Genomic DNA, 17,219 nt, shown 5'->3' on the forward strand with positions numbered 1-17,219 from the left:
ACGATGAGAAGTGGATAATACTGTGATGGTTGAACCGGTGAACCTTGATAAAACAACAACGAAAGGCTGGGGGCTGGTACTGTGATGGCGTTAACACTGATCAAACAACGATGATACGATGAGAAGTGGATAATACTGTGATGGTTGAACCATTGAACCCTGATAAAACAAGGATAATACTACAACGAAAGACTGGGAGAGCTGGTACCGTGATGGCAACCGATCAACAACAATAATACGACGGCACACCACTATAGCTATTACTGTGACAGTATTCTTGACCACTAATTAGAGCAAATAGAATGTCGATGTGACAGGATTGGGTAGAGATTGTTTCTGACAGCTGAATTAATGACTTGTTTTATTGGCACGACAGGTAGATTGGAGACATTGTCTAGTTGACGGTAAATCAATTTCAAGCATATAAGCACAATATAATGAAAGTGTCGCTTTGGCGACCAATACTTGAGTGTATGACTAAATAACGATGAATGCAGGTTTAGTGTTTTTTTTAAGGCTTGAGTTATATTTGTTTGCAATGGAGTAATCGTAAAAATAAATTTTTTGAACAATGAACAAAAAGGGGAAAACAGAAATTACTGTCACCGGACGACAACGCAGGGTGGAATATTTTTAACCCCGTTACAGCTTAGGTATTTTAAGGAACTTAAATTTTTGTAGGTCAAAGGGGGAAAATCCTCATAGGCAATGCATTCGCATTGGTATAACTATGAAACAAGCAAACGTTTGTAACATTAGAAATAATTAAACTAATTTTTACGGATCCAGAAGTCACAGTCATACGGGAAAATTAAAGTCAGACCCGTATTAAATTAAATGCGGAAAATTAAAATTAATTATACGCGATAAAAATTCGTAGGAAATATGACTTAGATGATTAACGGGATAAAAAATAACACTCAATAACACTAGCAATTAATACAATAGGCTACCTCAATTAAAATAAATAATAATGAACACAAGTAATATTTTCTGAAACGAGACAAAACCCCCTCGCTTCGTCTTTCCTCATTTTAAGACGTCACTAATCCTTATTGTTCTCATCCCCTTCCCAAAAATGTCGAGGGCAAATTTGCCGCTTGACTTAGAATCGTGATCCCCTCCGAAAATAATAGGTAGAACGCTCTGAAGAAATCAATTTCAAACGTGCACTGTAATGACGATTCTATGAAGTAATGTGATTGCAATAATGCATTTCTTTGACAAGCCTACGATTATAGGGTAAACAACTATCAGTAAAGCTATAATAAGTAAATACATCAAATAACTGTAGAAAAAAGGAGTATTTCGGGTAGCAGATTTGCCTAGTTGCTTAGCGTTTCCTTACAAATAGATGATAAATCGTTCGACAAAAGTATCGATTGAATAATAAACGTTAGGTACAACTATCCTAATTTGTTTATACAGCAATACCATCACATTGAGTGCCTATACTACACTTTTGCCACAACATTTACTACAACATAATACAGTGGACGGAATATATGACCCGTTGTATCCTTTACAATATAGATTTTTTTGAATATAAGGTGTTATGTTAGGGCCTATATAAAAAAACACACGAAACGAACTGTAATATTTTTACAGAGGTTTCTCTCACCACATGACCACAAGTCGTCACGGCTACTAGATTGGACGTGTACATGGACATGTATATCATCCAATTACACATGACACGTCAGTCAACACTTTGATACTCCTCTGGTGAGGAAATATGTTTCATTTTACCACTTTTCCGCCTAGTGGCTCTTTCGTGGGCATCTATAACACTATTTTTTTATTGTGCACGTAATGCAATTTAGTAGGGTTAAACTCAATTGAATTTCGTCAAAATTACTTAATAAGTTAAAATAATAACGTATTAAAAACATGTGTTATTTACAATACTAAGAGGCAAAGTTTATTTGGCGTTAACAATTTTTTCCGCCCAGTACGATCTGTTTTAGAAGTTATTCACAATAATGAATGTATCCTACACTTTTTCCAGTAGTTAGATTCTTGTTACAGTCAAAAAATAACATAAAGATAAAACCATTTACAAATTTATAATTTTGGGTAAAATTTTATTAATTTTCGTCGTGCAGCCTTTTTGTTTGTCCTTTCCATAATTCTGTTTGTACCATTAAAAATACAGTCAATGCTAAACACTTAAACAATGTTTTAATTATTCAGGAATGTAATATACGTACCATTACCACTTTCGGCCTAAATGTCTGGATATCGAAATTCATGAGTATGCCCTAATCAACACGACAAAACATTGTTTACTTATATGTAGGCCTATCCGAGCATAGCTCATCAGCTGAAAACTGCGCGTCAAATATGTTTCAATGAGACAATTGTAAATGTCAATAGTTGTATGGTATAAAAATTAAAACCCCATTTACCCGTCTAAATTATAAGAGAGATGTTTGCCTGCAATTAAATACACAGTTTAGTTCCTTAGTTAATTTTAAAAATAACTCTTTCATCTTATGTCTGGTTATTCGTACAACTAACATGATTGTCACCAGGCTAATCAAACAGACTACACCATACATAAGTCAAATAAATATAAACGAGCAAATAGCTTCTTCAATCTCATGAAAGTTCAACGCTGTTATATATTCAGTAATTCAATTAAAATCTTTAAGGGAAATCGAACATAACCATCTGAGAAAACTAAAACATTACGGATACTAACAAATAGTCCTACTTCTACAATCCAATCTATAGAACTAGTTTGCAGAAATTTTACTTATAGTCGATTCCGAGGCGTCTCAAAGTGAAGTCTTCCCTCATTAGAACAATAAGGAACCACGAGGCACAAAAAGCAATTAGAGTTGAGGAGTTGATGACTAGTCCTATTGTTCCCCAGCCTCTCTTCCAATACTCCTTCCTATCCTCCTCACAATCGTTCAAGGATTTAATCTCTTACAAATATCACACCCAGTCTAGAAATGGCTCGTGTATACCTGACATTTCCGTGGTTCTCAATCTAAACTAATGTATGACCCAATAGGGGAACGATCCAAACCCTGGTCTTGTTCCTATCTAACGTCAACCTCTTATTAGAGAGCGTGATAAATTGATAGCAATGACAAAAGGTATCTGGATCATCATAGGGTGAAATACCCTCTATTTTCATCTTAACAATTATATCAAATTAAGTATTTGTCCCACAAAATAATGTGCCTTAGTAATGTAAGATTTTAAAATGTAGCATTTTCTACAGGTATCTTATCAGGATGATATAAATTAATTGGTGTAGTCTCTGTTTAAAGCTCTTTTAGGTTTTTATCAAACGTTATTAGATTCCATATGACTAAATCAGCCAAAGAATGATGACTCAACTTGGAATCTCAGTAATATTAGCTTGTTTTTTTCATTTCGATTAGCCTACTGTCTAAACATGAACCTGCCATCTTTATAAAAAACTATCAACATCATCCCTTGCCAACTGTAACGGTGAATGTAAAATTTTAGCTTTCACCTAAATGTTAAAAGAGAATATAATTAATTAAAGGTTTCTACTCGGGCCTGTATAATTTTGAGTGTATTAAACAAACAAGAACACATTCAAAACGTCTGTACAAACATCAAATTACATCGTCAGGACCATTTAACAATGAAAACCACAAGTCGACAAATGGAATGTCAGATGTGGTAAGCTTGGCCATGGATTGGTTCTGGCAGTTAAACTAATGACTTGCGAGACAGGTGAATTGGAGACATTGTCAAGGGAAATAGATTTTTTTTAACTATTTGGGTATCAAAACTAAACATATTTCGTCCGTCGGGGAGCGAGCTGGTATAGAGGTAGAGCACGGGGCTTCGGTCACCAAGGTTCCAGGTTCAACTCCCTCCAATCACCTATGGATGTTAGTTAGAGATAATGCATACACAAGTGGTTTTATTTACCGTAAGGCAACAATGTAAGATAAATCGGTATACAATAAGGAAATGTAGAGGAGAAAGGAACGTTCTGTTGAAAAATATAGGATTATTAAGGCAGAAATGCCATCAATGTTTTTCAAACTATGTCAATAATTTCAGGCTCGTTAATCAGTGATCGACATAAAGTAGTACCTGATAAAAAAAATAAAAAACGAAGTATAAATAAAAAATTATAGATAAAAAATTATAAATAAAAAGTATGGATAAAAGAAAAAAGTACAATTAGTACAGTGAATCAAACTGTAATCGTACCTCACAAAACCCAAACTGTTAAAAAATAAGTTGTCAACTACTGTAAAACGAGATAGTACGCTTACATGAAACATATTAAAAGATTCGATCCAACTATACATTTCATATAAAAAGGTTTTGAGGGCGGATTTAAATACAATGGAAAATAATTCCGTCGCTACAATAGTGGTACGGTACAGGTATTTATAAGGGGAGATAATAGATGCATCATTCTTTCAAACAAACTACTGCTGAACACAGTTATCTTACCTGTGTCCCACTTGCATGCATTACACCTCGATTGCAATATACTCGTTTCCTATCTGGCTGATTAAAATAATTGTCATGCAGGATTGCTGCAATGGGATAACGAAGTCGTTCTGAACCCGATTAAATAGAGTAATGGCTTTATTCAAGCTATTTAATGTAAAAACATAGTTTGAAATAATCTTTGGTCGTTATTTTAAAGTTTAAAAGTCTAAGCTTACAGCAAAAGACAATGGACCCGTAATAAGAGATAACATTTTCACATAATCTTTTGATTGGATGTGTTAGTTTTAAATTATCCTCGTAAAATACCACACCAAACAAATGCATATCCAACAGTTTAACCTTTCGTTTTCAAAAAGATTTTTATGTTTTAAAAGAGTTGCTAAAGATAAATTCATTCGAGTAAATAACAACGACTGAAAAAATACTGTCATAAAAATAAAAGCCCGCAATTAACTGTTGACTGGCCAAGTTAAGCCTTTTGACGGAGATTTCATCTGCGCAATAATTAAAACACTGATTATGTTTTTGTTGATTTCACAGAAGAAGTTTTTATTGTTTCATGTTGACAATAGTTTACCATATTTTAGGTGGGCAGACACCCAATTTCATAGGCCTAGTTCATTATAAAAACATTTGTTAATTATTCTCTTTTGTGGGTTAATCAGCTAAATACGAGTTTAAAATACAGTACGTTTTCAGGTAGGCTATATAAGTATTTACAGTTTTCTTATGTTAACTGTTTTCAATACTTTTTATTTCAGCAAACTCCAACAGAATAAAATCTGCTTATGAATTTTTTGTTGTCCTTTGGTATCAAACCAAAATTAAATTACTGCATTTAATCCTAACACGAGAGAAAACTGTAAGTCAAAACCGTCCCAAACGTACACGAAACACACATTAAAACACACTTAGCACTGTAGACTTCGCATCCTATTATAAAATCTGAAGCCTATTATGAGTGTCTCATGTTGGTGACGTTTGAGTGCGCTAATGTCGACTGGTGTATTCTATTTTAGGATGGGTTTTACATTGTATTACTATTAAGTAGCCTAATTAAACTATAGCCTACAATAAACAATTTATAATTAGCTTACAGGGTGATTGATATAAGTGTGCCAGCAGTTTTATTCGAAAGTTACAAGATATATAAAAAATGTTTAATTGTAACTGCCTTGAATCTTTTATTCAAACAATTTTATTCAGGTTGAAAAAAAAAAAATTAGCCGCCATTTTCCCAATATGGGTCAATTTTTCTTATGGAAGACCCTATATTTTATGAATTTTTTAGAAAGTACCTAAATACCAGTTAAAAACGTTTTTATTTTTGTCATTTTTTCTCTAAAGCTACTCATTTAGGAGTTACAGCGTGTTAAAGCTAAGAAAAAATTACATGCAGTGTACATTGTGCGTAGCTCCTAAATGAGTAGGTAAGTTTAGAGAGAAAATGCTAAGAGTAAATAAGTCTTAAAATTATTCTATTAAATCGTAAATGAAAATTTTCCAAAATGGCAGAAAATTTTAAAATAAAAAAAGGTATTTTATGGTCTTTTTTTAGAATTTAGATGCAATTTTAAGACTTATTTGAAATTGCAGGCCCTAATCTGATCTATAAGAACACATATCATTAATAAAATAACGTATATAATCCATTTTCTAGATTTTGCACCGCCAGATTTAAGTAAAGTTGCAGTGTCCAACGTCAATGATTTAAATACGCAGTTCACCTGTTTCACATAGCCTAGAAGGGTCAAACAGGTAGTTCTCTAATTGGCTCCTGTAGTGGAACCTATGCCTTTGTAAATCAAACCTTTATACAACAAACCCTTTAGAAACGCTCAAGCTCTAAGAACTTCTTTGACCCGTTACTTTGGACCTTCAGCTTATTTTCTACGTCCTTCAAAATCTTTGTGAGAAAATCGTATTATTACTGTAAAAGCTGAAAATACATCGAACATAAATTAGCTTAACCTCAAGCCAAAATATCGTCATTGGCGTCAAAACTTTGGTTAAAACCGATAAGCATCCTCCAATTACTTTCTTTGCATAACAGGATTCGCCATAACAGTGATTGAAAACATCGATCAAATTTACTAATACTACTCTTTATCAGTAAAATTATATTTATTGATTTTTGACGATGTATTTTCTAGTCTTTCGCCCATATTTTTATCTATATAATTTGTATAAAATGGAGAGCTACTTTTTAGATTAGTCCGTGCTCTTACTCCCTAAATGAATCCAATTGAATACTACATTTTATTATAACGCCCTTTTAAAGGGTTTATAATTAAATCAAAGTTCCAGTCAAGTTCCAAAGTTCAAATGTTATGAATAAAGCTGTCCCATCTGTAGTAGGCCTATTTGCTCAGATGATTGTTGGTTCGAGCTGTCAGAACATGGCAACCAAGTGAATATATGAAAATAATTTTTAATTTTTTTTTATTTTAGGTCTGATTACTAAATGAGTAAACAATGTATCAATCATTAAGGTCGGCTATTTACACATATAGTAAAATCCGATACTTCGAAGATCTTTATTAATTTTCTACATTATAGAGCTCGAGCCTTCAAATGTGAAGGTTGTTGTTGGTTCAATTCCAAGCGGTGCAGTTTTTAAACCCAGAAATATCACCTGATATAAGCCTATTCAACAGTCGATGATAAAAACAAATCAATGGTTGGGACTATATTTAATAAACTTTACAAAATTCCATTGGTATTAGAAAACAAGAAGAAAATAATAATTTTGTTTTTTGATCACAACGTCTAAAATATTTATTGAAAACCATTACACAAACAAGATGAGCTATTTATAACTTTCAGAGAATTATTTGAAACATTCCAATAAGTTGTAATTAGTTTAAGCGCTCTTTGATTTATTCCCTCGTTTAGTTGAACTCTTCATTTAGTTTATCTCTTTTTTTTTTAATTATACCGGTGGTAATTTGTTTGCGTCTGAAACATGGGCTAAAAATTATGATGTATTATGTCTAACATCTTTAAATGAATTGAGTTTGATATTTTAAATCTTTATCGTACGGTAGTTAAAATTTTATTTAAGCCTACAATCTTTAAACCGAACTGAAGTTTTATGGCAATTTAAAATTCTAAATGAAGAGCTTTCACTTTTAACATATTGCTAAGAGTTCACACATCTATGTTGACAAATATTAAAGTCATTTTGTGGTTTCTATTGAATACGACTTAACCACAAATCACGAATAAAACTTTTGGCGAATTCATCAAAAGATATATAATTAAACCGGTAAATTGGTGCAATTTGAATATTTTAGGGGTTGAAAACGCGAACATGAAATTAACGAATCTCATTTGGTTTGTTGTAAACATTACGTATTTAAGCTATATAGTTGTTTTTCAGTCAAATTAAACATCAAACAATTTCCCTATTCTTCTAACACATTTCACGTTACTATCTTGTTTAAAATAAAATGCTTTATCATCTCGGATGATTTTATGATAACCTAGACACTAATATACATAATTAATGGCTACAAACTAAGAATACAAAATACAAAAAAAGTGTAACGTAGCCTACTAAGCAACCCCAACCCATAGAGGCAACGCCGCATTAACCCCTATGGAATACCGCCTACTAACTAGCCTACATAATGGTACTGCACCGCCTACCTACTGTATATGTATTTCTCATATGTGTAGTGCATCTGTTTATAGTTGTCAATCAACATAACAACCAATTAGGCCTAATTAATTTTAGCAAAGCGAGTTCCTGAAAAAACCTCCCTACTACGTGTGTTACCCCTGTGTTCCTTCACGTTAAATGCACTGGTCTATGTTCTCAATTACGTAAAAACAAATTAGCCTACTGTACTATTTATACATTTAGGTATACCTATAGTAGGCCTAAGCAATTGAAAAACTTCAACAAGATAGAATTACATTCGTATTTTTATCCATGTATGGATCATGAGCGGAGCGACTTTGGCTAGGTACCTATATATTTTACCTAGAAAGGAATTCAGTCATGATCTTTATTTCATTTCAATGCTACCCCACTTATAAGGCCACGAGTAAATGCTAATCTATGAAACATTAAATCCAATAAATTATATTGTAACGGAACTTCAATCCGATCATGGATCGGCAAGCCTATATTTCGTTTCCCTAACGTTAACAATAAACAGTAACGGATCTTAACTTAGTGAAGACAATGGTGATAGAGAGAAGAATTCATCAGTTAGTTTGACAAAGAACAGATGAGACATTGTAAGGAAGCGTTTCCGTCCGGACGGTCTTATCAAAGTCAACAACGCTCTGTTGACAAATTCTCTTCACTGAGTCAAGTCTACGATAACACCGTGGAAATCTTGGTATCGTCTTGGTTCATTTTATTGCCACTAACTAAATCAATAACTGATTTGATCAAGAATTTTCTAAAGTCATCTCAACGCTCTTAACAATTATTGAGATGACTTTCGAACATGCTTTAATTGATCAGCAGCTACGGCAACTTCCCTGCACTACTAGAGGATTGTCTCAAAGCATTTATTATTATTTATTTTTAGCCTAGACGTTTTTTTTACAGAACGTGGTTAGTTACTCAGATTAAATCTCTAATCGAAAGCTTCAACTTATACTAAAGAAAAAAATATTTCTTTTCAATCTAGCCCTACAGGAACTCAAATACGTTTAGTTTGCAACCAAAGGAATTCTTGAATAGGCCTAATACGCAATCGATCAGTAAAAATTACGAAATGACCCTTTAAGGCCAGTTTAAACTCCTCAAATTCGACTGTACGGGTGTTTAATCTAATTATTCGATTTTGACACTCCGATGAATCGTTACGTAACCAAAAAAGTATAAATAAACGCATTTTTACTTTACAATTTAATACTACAGTGCTTGACTCATTTATACAGACCTTTATTAGCCTACTAGGGTACCTATAAATTAATCGTAACAGTTAATTCTACCACACCATTAGGTACTTTAAACCAACTAGGTACGGTAATAACAATGCATTAAAAGGCGTAGGTTAAGGTGTTTTAAGTGTTGTGCAACGAAGAGAATATTTACTTCATTACGTAGGACAAAATGTCTGAGGACGCCAAGGCCAGAGTCGATGCATCAAAAAGCCACAAAACCTGACCAGGGCCGAACCACGATTGCATGTTATTCAATCTCGCTGTGACATTTAAATGGTACTGCATCATTTTCGTAGCATAAACATACGAAATGTTTATAAGACAGCGAGATAAAAGCGTTTACCGTAACATTATTCGTAATTACCGTTAAAAAATAACGTTAATAACTAACTTGGGCGAACTACACGTGACTACACGCGTTGCTGTCGCACGCAAGCCTGTCGACAAGACTTTGACATGCACGTCAAGCGAATTTAACCCTAAGAAATAACGGCATAAGAACTACAATGGCGTGATCTACCGCAATTATGTTACTAAACGTGCCGCAAAGTAAAGTTTACTTTTTAAAGTTGTAAGCTGCCAAAACTTGAGAGTCATAAAACTGCAGGGGTTCATAAACCGCGATCTAGAAACAACTTTATAAAAGTTATAAAATCACGTTAGAATAGATGTTGAAAACCCGATTTTAAAATGAAGTTGGGTTTTTGATGACAATTAATTGGATTCACTATCAAGATGGGTCCGGTAAAAACAAACTTATAATTCTAGTCTACGCAAGGAAGGCAGGCTAGTCCCATTTTAAAACAATATGCGATGACTATGGATTTAGTACTAGGCCCAGTTGCAAAATAAATCTTCACCCTGTTATCTTCGAAAAGTTTAAGCTGGGTAGCTCAGTCGTTATAGCATAGATAAAAGGAGTGCTCGCCTAGTCATCATTCCCTCATATTTGGGTTAAATTACTCACATAGTGGCGTCTCCATCCTAAATAATCATTGATTATAAGGTCGGCTTCATGGTTAGATCCTGAAATCCATGGTTAGTGTTATGTAGGCGTACACGGTAACTTAGGTTTAGAAGGTTTGTTCACAATTAATTTTCTCAGCGTAGGCATTTAACTTAGCCATCTGTGATCAAATTAGGCCTACCTTAATTTATACAGTACAGGATTTATAACCTTAGGATCGGAAAATTTATCCAATTAATTAATTAATAGTTTACGCAAATACTTTACGCAAGTACCGTACCAATTTTAAAGTTCGATTGATGATTAACTTACGATTTTTATAACTCACTTAACTAACCTATGTGAATGACCTATCTGTTGGCTGTTAATAATGACCATATTATTTCTTTTTTGTTTGCTGATGATTTGGCTGTTCAAAGTCAATGTAATGATGTCTTATTTGCAAAAAATGTTCTAATCAAGGTTTATGATACTGTTAAGGACTGGTCAGCTGCAAATTCACTTTGTCTTAATGAACAGAAAACTCAAAACTTGGAATTTTGTTAGAGGCCATATGCCCATGAGAGTATCAAGTTTAATTCTGTTAAGTTTTTAGGAATTCTTCTTCAAAGCAATGTAAAATGGGATAAACATATCGTAATGTTATGCAGTAAATTATCTAAGGGAACTTTTATGTTGATTAGGCTAAGATCGTTTGTGTCAACGGATATTCTCATTACAGTTTACTATGCCTACCTTCATAGTTATATATCATATGGAATTATTGTAGCCTATGGGGTAGGCCCTAATGACACCAATGTTAAGGAATTGCTAATTGAACAAAAGCGTGCTATTAAAGTCATAGCAAATGTTGACATGAGGACTCACAGTAAGCCATTGTTTAGGAAATTCAACATACTCACTGTACCTGCAATGTATATTTTTGAATGTCTGTTGTTTATTAAAAGAAATTTACATACTATAAATTACCTACAAATAAAAATGTTCATGTAACTATTTCACTAGAAACTGTAACTCACTTAGAATTTCCCAGTGTAATTTAAAAATTGCTCTGAATTGTTTTGTTGAAATGGGAAAAAACTGTATAATTCTCTACCCACTCATTATAAATGTTTAGAATTTAACTGTTTTAAGAGGAACGTTAAGCACCTTTTGATTAGTATTAGCCCATATGACATAAATAAGTTTTTCCTTAATTTGTTAATGACCATGTATAGTATAACTAAAAACGTCTGTGATTATCTGTGGACTGTTTTATAGTTATATTTATTATAACTAGTTGACACTGCTATGCATTGTAAAATGTTCTGGCAATAAAGATTTGATTTGATTTGATTTAACGTCTAACTTTGTCTACACAACAAAGTAACGATGACTTGAATAAGAAGTTTCGTCTAGGTGTAGGTCTACACATTACTTAACACAATGCAAATGATATTGCGTTAGCCTTTACTCGTATAACTTAAATAGAGTATAACATTTAATTAACTAGGCTAATTTAAATTGTGAATTTACTTTGACTGAATTAATAGGCCTACCTAACTTAAGTTATCAACTAACCAAGTAACCTAACCAGCTAATGCTCAATCTGTAATTCTGACGTAGCGAAATGACTAACACAGTTCCCTGAACTATCACCCTTGCTTAACCTAGCACTCTGACAATGCCTACCTTTATGATGTCGAACGTGTCGTTTGGTCGCACAGCAAGGCTGTTCGTAGTAGGTGGCCCAATGGTTACCATACTCCGCACCATCTTTCAGTTGAGCCCACACGCCAAACTCTTCCAACAAACACACAAACAACACAACACGAACAGCGGAAAACACGCGAGACATGATCACAACATAAACAAAACACTACACTACCGAGAAACTGACAACACGTTCACATGCCGCGGTCACAGACTAGAGACAGGACGAGAGCTAACAGCAGACGCCGGGAGTGAGCATTCCGCAGACACAAATAGAACGAACAAAACCTTCGCGGACAAAGAAACGTAACTGTTCACAAACACAACCGGCCTATCGTGTACGACGAACGCATAGTTTGAAACGAGTTGGTAAGCAAATGGCGAGATTGTTGATTACCGAGTGTAAAACGCGAACGTCAAGTGAGATTCGGCGACTCACTCGACAACGACGGGTGGTAAACAACTAAAATCGCTCGGGAAAGTTGCATACAACAAAGCGTGTTCGGGTGAGTTCGGGCGGTTCCGGGGCGCGTCGCCTCGGGTGTAGTCGGTAACGTTCGGATTTCCTCCTCCCCCCCCGTTTTTGACGCTCGCTCACAATGCCGCGCGCCACAGACAGAAAGGCATGTCTGACGCTTGCTTCTTTTTCTGTTTTGGCTCCCCCCTCCCCGACATTACCCGACGGAAAGGTCTGTTACTACACAGATCCCTTCTCTACATCCAGGGATTATACTTCTTCACGTTTTCACCTCAGTTAACTTTTTGTCAAGTGACGAATTTTACCTCGCTTTGTACTTTCGACAGTCGAGATGTGTTAATCCGCGTTGCACATGAGCGATTTCAAAAGGTTGAATTTTACGACTTCAATGCAAGATGATCTCGTCTAATCTACTTTTATAATTTTAGCGAATTTCCCTATAGGGAAGTAGCTATTACCGTAGGTCTCATGGTAAGACTTAGGCCCGGGACCGATTTACTTTTTCATTTTAATGTCCCCAGAGGCCAAAAACACCATTCGTTCAAATTTTTATATATGTATATATATATATATATATAGGTATATATATAGATTTATATATATATATATGTGTCCGTGAACACGATAACTTGAGTAATTTTTATCCGATTTTGATGACATTTGGTTTGAAGGTGTAAGGCGGGATAAACTTGAATAAGTTCGCGATCCAGCATGATCGGACCATGGGAACAGGGTTTTATGGGGGGTTTTATGGGGTAAAAATGGGTTTTTCTCACTTTTTACCCTCAAAACACAAAATTTCCCAATTTTTCTCTAAACCTTCTTAAAGAGCTTAAAAAAACAAACAATTCAGTATATCAAAGTGTTTTTGTACGGTTATTGGTTACGGAGAAAACTAAAAAAATGGTAAATTTAAAATTCCCATGTTATTCTTATGGAGAATATTGTAAAATGTTGTAGTTTGCTTGTTTATGGATATATTTTGATCAAAGTTGGCAAATTTATTTATTTTATAGTAAGCTATCAATATTTTACTAAAAACACACTACTTTATTAGTTTCCTTGTAGCAGCAAACCTAGGTACTCGTTAAACCTAATAATGTTATTTAAATAGATCAATTGAAAATCAATTCGGACAAATGGAAATTCGCTTAGACGGCAGGTTTGCTGCGGCGGGGGTATTTACTTTAATTTCTTACTAGAAGATAAGGAAATAGTTTTACTTGCTTTTTACTCGTTTGATGAATAATGACTTTACATTCAAAACGTGTGCATTGTAAAAAAAAAATGCTAATTATACCTTATAATTAAAGTAGAATAGTGTCTCGTTTGGTAATCTGTGTCATTTGTAAGCAGACTGAAACATTATTATGAACGGTAACAGCTTTTAATATTCTCATGAATAGTGTTTACCATTGATTATAGAAGTTAATTTTTATATCCATCTTTTTAAAATGAACCCTTTAGTGCTTAATTAATATTTCTATTTAGGCGAATTAAAACTATCAACAGAAAATAGTTTTGCGTTATCAAATGATGGAAGAAACGTCTGTGTGTGGGCAGCGGCTCGTAATAATATGCGTAAGTTCTGAGAATACAAAAATTAAATTAAAAATGAAATATTTGGTCTCCACAAATCAACAATGATTTACAAAGGTACTGGTTTGGTAGAACATAACATAGGCTCAAGCAAGAGCGAACACGCGTTCAACCTAAATATTCACCCTAGACATGATAAAGATATGTAATCTCTCCTGGCGGCATTAAATCAATGCCTTCCAGGTCAGATATGCATAATGTACGACATTTGTGCATGACATTGTCTTGCAAGAGTTGAAGGCGCAGCATGTCTGATATACGAAATTACCACTAGAAGCCTGGTATTCGCAACACCAAAGATACATAATAAATTATCGTGGTTATGAATGTCTACCCGTAAATAATGGGAAAAGATTGAGTCAAACGTAAATTCAGCTGCATTTATGAAATGTCACATGATTTGTAATTTCGCTTTACCCAAGTATTACAGTTTCCCATAGTGATGTCTATTATACTTAGGCTACACCATCGATATCCATTACTACAACTCTATTGTGGTAATAGAGACCAATGTTTACACAAATTTGACACAATATGGTGTGTATTTTAAAACTAAGACGAGTGTAAGATGAATGTTTAATATACGGTATTACTAGTGGCCTGTAGGGACCATAGCCCCTAATTTAGACTACAATAAAAAAACCATATATAAAAAGACAAATATTCGAAATATGTTTTTAAAATTATAAATTTTATGTTACTTAAAATTAACAGTGTTTCTTGTTTTATATATTGGTTTTCCTTCCGTTGGAGTCGTATATTAGTTGCTTCTGATGTGTCAATGAAATACAATTGTAAAATAATGATTAAATCAATAACACAACATATTAACAAATGGAAACGTGCACACGGTTTGACCTGAGCCCGGAGAACGACGAATCAGAGCTGAAATCATACAGCCAAACATTGCACATCTTTTCTAGTTTAAAATTGAAGATTTGTTTTGTAATCTTACGAATTCTGTTATAGTTTCCATTTTGAGAACCAAATGTAAAGGTTAAAATTATTATTAATTATTATGAAGGCAACTCCCCATTTTGCGGTAGTAAGTCAGAAATATATCTATGAATTTGTCCCTGAATATTCAGTATAGACAGAAAGGCCCGTTTCCCGGAATCTCTTTTTGTGTAGCGGAAAGCGACGCAAAAGCCATTGCACTGTTGTATTGCCTTATGTTTTTATGAAGTTCGAATCGTGTAAAAACAGTTCTTTTATAGTTGTACTAGCTGTGTGCCCGTTCTACGCACGGGGATCTTATCATAGTCAGTTAAAACCTTCTTATATAAAGCACAGCAGTTGGTTTGCATACTTTCAGATATTCTGACAAAACTATTCCTTCGCAAATACAGTATCTGACAGTTTCAAGCCAAAACTAATGCTTCGCATCTTTTATAGTTCGTCATTTACTTCTTATTGTGGATGTCCATTGTGGCAACATGCGTTTAAATGTTCATTTGTGGCCTCCTCTGCGAAGTGAAATGCGCCACAATGCATGCAAGTGCTTTAAGAGGACTTAGATTGTGAGAAACAACACTCAACTCATTTTCCAGCGTTCTTCTAAAGACAGGTTGTAAAACAGCTTCTGGATTTCATTCACAGTTAGTTCTACATGACGTTCTCGTTTGCATTTCTTAAGTCTGTTGAATTTCTGGATACTCTTCCACGTCTTGCAGGTCTTCCCCTACCCTGTCTAGTTACTTCACTCATTTTAAAAACGGAAAACAAAAAAATTAAACACAATTCATTTTGCAACATTATTTACCAACATTGACTTTCGGAATAAATGTAAACATTGCAAATAAATAAGTAACAGCTGATAGAATGCAGAAGTTTATCAGTCCCCATGCATTTCTTATGGTGGATATTTTACGTTATATCTCGTTTTCTGGTAACTTTATGGGAATTCTGCTATTTTCCCGAGTCCCTGGGGTCAAGACCTTTAATTTAAGACCTCTCCCACTTTTCTGCGACTTACCAGACGTCTAAAATTTTCTGGTAAAAATTTGGTCTTACAGAATTATATATACGAGAGGTCGTCCAGTGGTCGAAACTCGACCAAAAATATCTAATGTACTGTACTCACTTATCTATTTTCACCCCACACTGTAAATAAAACATGTGATTGAAGTTTCTTCCATTTGTTTTGATTTTATATTTATATTTCGTTGTTATTTCGTCACCATGGCAACGCATAAGATCCATGTTAATTTTTTCAAAATTTTAAACTCATTTTTCGTGCTTATCTTTGAGCCTATTTAAATTTATAAAGGGATTCTGCACACCCAGAGGAAAATAGCTTTCTAACGGTATGCGTAGATTTTACCTACGATGCACACGAGCTGAGAAAAAAGGTTTTAAAGAAACATGCTTGCCTTGCCTATTAATATATAGATAGATAGATATTATAGATTTTTTACTGGCTAAAGACGAGTTTTCAATGTTTTCAACTGCCAAATACTGTTACCAGAATGTGAATGTCGTACGAGTCTTTTATAAGCACTGAGGTTTCCTTGCCGAAATCGGCTGCTGGTAAAACTCATGTACTTGAGCCTTGAGTATTCAGTCCGTGCCGAAAAAACGCAGCTTTGTTTGGCAGCCGTATTCGGCAGCTAGGGAATTGACACAGCCAGGATCAATTAAACCAAATGATGGCAATGTTCTGACTGATCTGATGGGTGAGGAAAATGATCACTCAGCTACTCGGTTATCTCATAACACATCTTTGTTCCAAACATCAAGTTCTGTCTAAAAGTCTATGTCAGTAGAAATTTTACAACCGTTCAAAAATATCTCAATTTAGTCCAATCAGCGATCACGTCTTCTTGTTTTCCAGACTTCCCCCACGAAGCCAATCGGCGGGAAAACTTGTAAGTCCCGGAACCAATCATTTATCATTGGCCGGGTCCCGCGTAATTGGTTTTGGCGGCAGATTATCAGCTGATGACATTTTTCCAATTCCCTCGCGCGCGAACGTGACACCGGTTAATCCCTAATCCTTCCCAATCCCTAGGGAAGACTCGAGCTATGATTGGCTGACGAACATGAAACTTGAGTATGTCGGGTTTCTAAAGCAAGTCCAACTTTCTCTCTCGCAAAAATCTGTAAATATTTCCT

The 17,219-nt window shown here is 34.4% G+C and overlaps 1 protein-coding gene across 1 annotated transcript in view; it reads right to left on the reverse strand.

Moving 5' to 3' along the window:
* Positions 1–12,498, reverse strand: part of LOC129004145 (semaphorin-2A-like) — a 334,913-nt gene extending 322,415 nt beyond the window's left edge. The window contains exon 1 of the mRNA XM_054432584.1: positions 12,008–12,498. Within this exon, the coding sequence (XP_054288559.1) occupies positions 12,008–12,173 (166 nt within the window). The 5' untranslated portion in view covers positions 12,174–12,498. The remainder of the gene's footprint in view (positions 1–12,007) is intronic.
* Between the last annotated feature and the right edge of the window lie 4,721 nt (positions 12,499–17,219).

This window comes from Macrosteles quadrilineatus, unplaced genomic scaffold (assembly GCF_028750875.1).
Source record: "Macrosteles quadrilineatus isolate MER2022 unplaced genomic scaffold, UCM_ALF_1.0 Scaffold_9__3_contigs__length_116548681, whole genome shotgun sequence".
Lineage (NCBI taxonomy): Eukaryota > Metazoa > Arthropoda > Insecta > Hemiptera > Cicadellidae > Macrosteles > Macrosteles quadrilineatus.